Source organism: Myotis lucifugus, unplaced genomic scaffold, assembly GCF_000147115.1.
Source record: "Myotis lucifugus unplaced genomic scaffold, Myoluc2.0 scaffold_2, whole genome shotgun sequence".
Classification (NCBI taxonomy): Eukaryota; Metazoa; Chordata; class Mammalia; order Chiroptera; family Vespertilionidae; genus Myotis; species Myotis lucifugus.
In genome coordinates, this window is record NW_005871050.1 from 17,914,578 (window position 1) to 17,920,460 (window position 5,883).

Genomic DNA, 5,883 nt, shown 5'->3' on the forward strand with positions numbered 1-5,883 from the left:
CCCCTCCCCAAAGGGACAAGGAATGAAGCCTCTAGACTTCCCATTTGGGGTTGTACTCGCAGCACCAGACTCCCCAGCCATAAGACGCCTCTGGATACATTACAGAAGAAAGCACTGAAGCATTGTCAATTAGTGGCTGCCATAGTTTGGTTCTGTGATCGAAGGGACAAGTCAATTGTAGAAAGAGTCTCTATTTACCTTTGGGGAATATTTCAGCTTATTTCTTCTTCCCTTTGCCTCACCTGCAAAATGAGATTGCTAAAAACCCCACCCCTTTATAGTTTTTGACCATATTTATTTCCTTTTCCTTCTTAAAATTATACCACAGAGACATTAAAATAGATGCTGATATATATTTATTGACATAGAAAGAAGCCCACAACAAATTGGTGAAAAAATACAGACTATAGAACAGCACTTATATTTGACACTTTTATCTGTACATATATCTATCTGGGTACATAGGTATAGGGAAATATCTAGAAGGATAGTCATCAGAGGGTTGACAATGGTTATATAAGGGTGGAAGATTTGGACTAATTTGTACTTGACTTTTTGTAATTTTTTGTTGTTCGAAGATTTAACAGTGAATTATACCACTTTCACAAAGAGAATAAAGCCATCAAGGAAATGAGCACACACAGAAAATAGACCCTTAGGCAGCAGAGGTGGGGGTGGGAAGCAAGGACAGAGGACAGGCCATCTTTCTCCACTGTGCTTGTATCCAAGACCCTTTCTCCTGCACCCTAAAAAAAGCTGCTTTGTGGATTAATTCATGCAATTAGAAGCCCCCTCCCTCAGTTTTCCCATCACTAAGCTCCGAAGATAGCTTAAGGGTTCATTTAAGGCTGAAGGCTAGCACCTCACTGTAGCTCAGAAGGGTCATCGGATTGGTCAGGAGCCTCTCTTGACCCCTCCTCCTCCCTATGTGTCAGCTCCTGCAGGGTCATGACCAGATTTTCAAACATCTCAGCCTTGTTGCTCTTGTCACAGGTTTCCTTCGAGTGGTCCTCCTTGCCACAATATGAAGAGTGGGTTGTGTATTTTCGCTTCCTGGCTCTACAAATATCCCCAGGCCCATCATTTTTATCTCCAGAACCGCCACTGGTGGAAGGAGATTGCGCCTGGGAACTATTGGGGGAATCAATGACTACCACTTGATCCTGAGGTCTGGCTCTGCTTCTCGGGGGAGGAGACCCAGAGGATGAAAGTGGAGGGTCCTGAGACTCCACCAGGATCACATCTTCATCTGAGTCATCCAGGGTGTCATCTATCTCTATCACGTTGCAGTCAGCACTGCCGATCACTATCCGTAGGGAACCCTGAAATGCCACTGGGCTGGTTGCCTTCTCCACCATTGACTCAGATCTCCTGGCCCGCTTCTGATTAATGAAAGTGTCATCCCAATCCTCCTCCTCCCTTATCATCTTGATTAACTCCAGGAAATTGGGAAGACGCTCCTGCTCATTTGCATACATCCTGAGAAGATGCTTCAGCCTGTAGCGCAGGTCCCCATTCAGCTCAGCCCCTAAAAGGAGCTGGTGCAGGCGAGTCTGGTTTGCATCTTTCTCGGCTATGATCCCTGCCTGAATAGCGTTCTGGAGCTGCACCTCTAAACGGATCACATAAAGGGAGGCTTTCTCCCCTTGTGCCTGCAGGGTGTTAAAAAATTTACCGTGGGCAGTCACATTGTTTTCAGTCTCCCCAAACACCAATTTCATTGCGTGCAAGAAATCTGCCACACTTAGGTTGGGGTTGGCTGCCTGGAGCAAGTGCATGACCTCCCGGGCAGGGCCCCTAAGGGTTTTCATCAGGCGCTTGAGCTTCTCCTCCTCAGACATATTCCAATCTGGCAGGACCCCATTGACTTGGATTAGCCAGTTTTCAAAGGTTTCTTCCCCCTGGGCTGGCACCCCCCTCCCTGAGAACAACTTCATGTTTCTTTCCGCCATGTTGGCCATTAAAGGACCAAGACTCCTCCCCAGGGACCTCAGCATAGAATGGGCCCAAGGCGGCAAGCGCGCGTTCTGCCGCCGGCTGTTACCCATGTGTGCAATGATGCTAGCCATGATGGGTGCTGATCGGGTATCTGAATATTATCAAGATGTTTGGGCTTTTTGGAAAAGACTAATCTGCAGGCGTGCCGGGAGCCTCTGCCTTCCTCCTGTAAAAAAGAAAAAAGAACAGAAGGGGTGTGTAAGAGGAGATTCATAGGGCTGCAGCTGTTTTCTCTCCCTTCCTAAATATCCTGCAGTACATTTTATATCTGCCTGCTGTCCTAAAAATATCCTCCAAGAGACTGGCAGTTACAACTTCAGGGAGCCAGCCGGTGTCTCCCTGTTAGCGGGGAGCTTTGGACAGCCACATCCATTCCTCCAGTCTTTCAAGAGCGACGGCAACTGTTGCTTCTAATTCTAAGTGTAATAGTGTATGGAGCTGATGTTGGGCTCTCAAAATAGAGCACAGTGGTCAGATCTCATTAACCTCATGGTCTCAGGTCTCAACCACATCCCCTCTCAAAGTGTCTCTCCCCCCACCCCTTATCTCTCAGATTCTTACACGAGTTCAGGAACGGGCGTGCGCCTTTATTTCACTATCAGCCTCTGCAACTGGTGGCCTCCATGAGAAAGCTTGTCTCCAGGGTACAGTCGATCTTTGTCCACCGGGGGAGTCCCTGATCCCGGACCTCTGGGTGTCAAGAATGAGCCTTCGCCAGGAAGGGCAGGGAAAGGAAGGGTCAGAGACAGCCCCATCCCTCATCCCGCTCCCTCCCTCTTCATCCCACACCCCCTTGCTCCCTCGCTGTAGCCAAGCTGAAAATTCCCTTAGCGACCTTTTGAATACAAGCCAAAGCGACCCCCGCCCCGCCCCGTTACATTTCCCCTTGGAAATCCTCGGCCTACCAGCTCTGCAATCAGCCGCACAGAATTCAAGTCCGGATTCGTTTTAGATGGCCTGCCGCCGAGAAAGAGAACAGGAGTTGGACACGCACACCCACATATCCCTCACCAGGATGAGATGAGGGGATGCAAAGGGATGTCAAGACAGACAGCTTGAGATTCTCTTCCCTTGCCTCCCCAACCTCCCCAAAAACTCCCCTCTCTCAATCCAGGCAAACCCTACCCACTAGGCAGCATCCAATGGCACCCCATCTCCTCCCTCAGCGCAGCCAGGCCATACCAGTGCTCCTTGCCCAGCCTCCTAGTTCTGGATTTTCCAAGCGGGGAGCCGCCCAGTCCCGGTGGGCTTTCCCTCCTCTCTCCCCGCCGGGCAATCGCGCCCCCTTTATTTACCTGTGCTCCGCGGGTGGGCAGCGGCGAGACAGCTCAGGATGTAGGTTTCGGCCTCTGCGGCCCTGCAGTGGGAAAGGATGGACGCCTCCTCGGCCGCTACTCGTGGCTGCCCGAACTGAACTGCTCTGCACTGCAGCCCAGCCAGGGGGAGTAGAGTCCTGTCAGCACGGTTCCCAAGGCAGCAGCAGCTGCTTTTATCCTCAGTCCTCTGAGACAAAAGAGCGTGACGTGCGGGCCGGCGCGGCCAATCAAAGAGGCCTGTGGCAGGGAGGGGGGGCCGTGCGACTCCCAGCACAGCCTCCATCCTAGGCAAGTTTTAATGGAGCAGGGAGTGGGGGGTGGGGGAGGGGACAGGGGACTGGGCCGCAGATCTGCTGGGCTTCAAGTGCAGTTTGATTGCATGGATTGCAAATTTGCTCCTCTTCCCTTCTCCCTCTTTCTTCCTTGACTAAATCCCGTGCCTTGAGGGCAAGTGCATTAAACACAAGGTGGAATAAAAAACAAATAAATAATAGAAGGACTTCACCTTTGTGTGTTGGGAAGGGGGTAGGGGTAAGAACACTAGAGTTTTCTTACTGCAAACAGGCTTACACAGACATCTTTCAGTGTAAAGGAGATGGCAATATGTCCAGTTACCAGCGAGAGGACTTAGGCACCAGGCTGTAACCATACTCACTAACTAAACTATGGGTACAAGGCTGACTGCAACAGAATCATTTTGGGGAGCTTGTTAGAAATGTAGATTACTGGATCTGGCCTCTGGGGGATTCTGATTTAGGAATAGGGCTGGGGTATGATTTTAGGTTTTTAACCATCACTGTAGTTGATTCTGAAGTGTAGAGAAGATGGTAAGTAAATGCACCTGTCTCCAATGTATCTGTTCACAGTATATCTGTGGTGAAATGCATCTCCAGAACATATGTTCTTACCTGTGTCCATGATCTTCCTGAAATTGTATGGGAAGAGTTTGGAATCTGTAGGATGCTGAATAATGGCCACCCATATATATTAAGTCTTAATCCCTGGAACCTGTAAATGTAACCTTATAAAGTAAAAGAGCCTTGACAGATGTGATTGAGGATTTTGACATGGGGAGATTATCTGAATGGGCCTTAAATCCAATCACAGGTGTCATTATAAGAAGGAAGACAAGAGAGCTGACACACAGAAAAGGAGAGAGGGATGTGAAGACAGAGGCAGAGAATGGAGTGATGTGGCCACAAGCAAAGGAATGTTGGCAACCACCAGAAACCAGAAGAGGCAAGGAGCAAAGTACAACTCTGCCCACACCTTGAATTCAGTCCAGAGGAACTGATATTGAACTTCTGGTCTCCAGAACTATGAAAAAATAAATGTCTCTTCTTTCCAGCCACCAAGTTTGTGGTAATTTGTCATGGCAGCAAAGGGAAACTAATGCAAATTGTATTTTTCTGAATCCATAGCTTTGTCAATTTTAAAATGGGTCAGTGGCTCAGTAATTGTTAAAAACCACTCCCCTGCGATATTTCTTCATAATATCTTCCTCCTTGAATTTGTACTTGAGGAAAGAGTGTGAGAAATTAAACACAATTTTACTAGAGCTCTGAACCACAGTTTTCTGCCATAACATAGCTCTTCCATTTCCTGGTTCAAGGATAAGTTGCTAGGCGGTTATTCTTTGAGTTCTGGAAAAGACTTTGCCTCTGCTGGACTTGGCATTACTAGGCCCAGAGAAGGAACAACTCCATGAAAACAGTATGCAGAGCTGTCTGGAGTGAATGGGCTATGAAGCCAGTGGCTCCATGTCTTAGCTCGGGCTGCCATGACAAAGTACCATAGACTGTGGGGGCTTAAACAATAGGAATTACTTTTCTCACAGTTCTGGGGGCTAGAATCCAGTTAAAGTTGCCTACAGGATTGGTTTCTCCTGGGGCCTCCCTACTTGGCTTGCAGATGGCCACCCTCTTGCTGCCTCTTCACAAGGTCTTTCCTCTGTGTGCTCACTCCTGATATTTAAATTTCCTCTTCTTATAAGCACCCCAGTCAGACTGGATTAGAACCCACCCTAACCTCTTCATTTTCACTTAGTCACCTTAAAAATCTGAAATTTAGGAGTTAAAGCTTTCAGTTGAAACACAAATAGCTACCTTTAGTTGCCCTCCTCCTCTGTGCCAGGAATTTTCTATCCGTTATCTATTTTAGGCATCTCTGGCAACCCTGATGAGATAGACATTGTTCTCCCACTGAAGGAGCTGAGGCCATGCAATCTCTTCACACTAGGGCTTAGGCTCATTGGAAGTCAGAGTCCAGATGGTGATACTTATGGGAGATCCTGCCCACACTAACCTCATAACCCAAGAACAGTATCTTTCTTGAAAATATTCAACAAGAGAGTGAAATAAATATAATTTTTTTTCAATTTTTAAATTAAATTTAATTTTTTCCATCACCTTTTATCCCCTCTATGCCCTCTACCACCTCCACCCATCCCCTTCTACCCCTGTAATCGCCACACTTTTTTTCTTTATTGATTAAGGTATTACACATGTGTCCTTATCCCCACATTGCCCACCCCCCCGCTTGTGCCTTCACCCCCTAATGTCTGTGTCCA

The 5,883-nt window shown here is 47.8% G+C and overlaps 1 protein-coding gene across 1 annotated transcript; it reads right to left on the reverse strand.

Annotated features, from left to right (window-relative positions):
• Positions 1–363: 363 nt before the first annotated feature.
• ZCCHC12 (zinc finger CCHC-type containing 12) lies at positions 364–3,443 on the reverse strand. Its single transcript, XM_023758461.1, has 4 exons — positions 3,294–3,443; positions 2,904–2,955; positions 2,560–2,707; positions 364–2,164 (listed from the first exon to the last, which is right to left on the reverse strand). Exon 4 carries the CDS (start codon positions 2,067–2,069, stop codon positions 864–866), a length of 1,206 nt encoding a protein of 401 aa, XP_023614229.1. The 5' UTR covers positions 2,070–2,164; positions 2,560–2,707; positions 2,904–2,955; positions 3,294–3,443; the 3' UTR covers positions 364–863.
• Between the last annotated feature and the right edge of the window lie 2,440 nt (positions 3,444–5,883).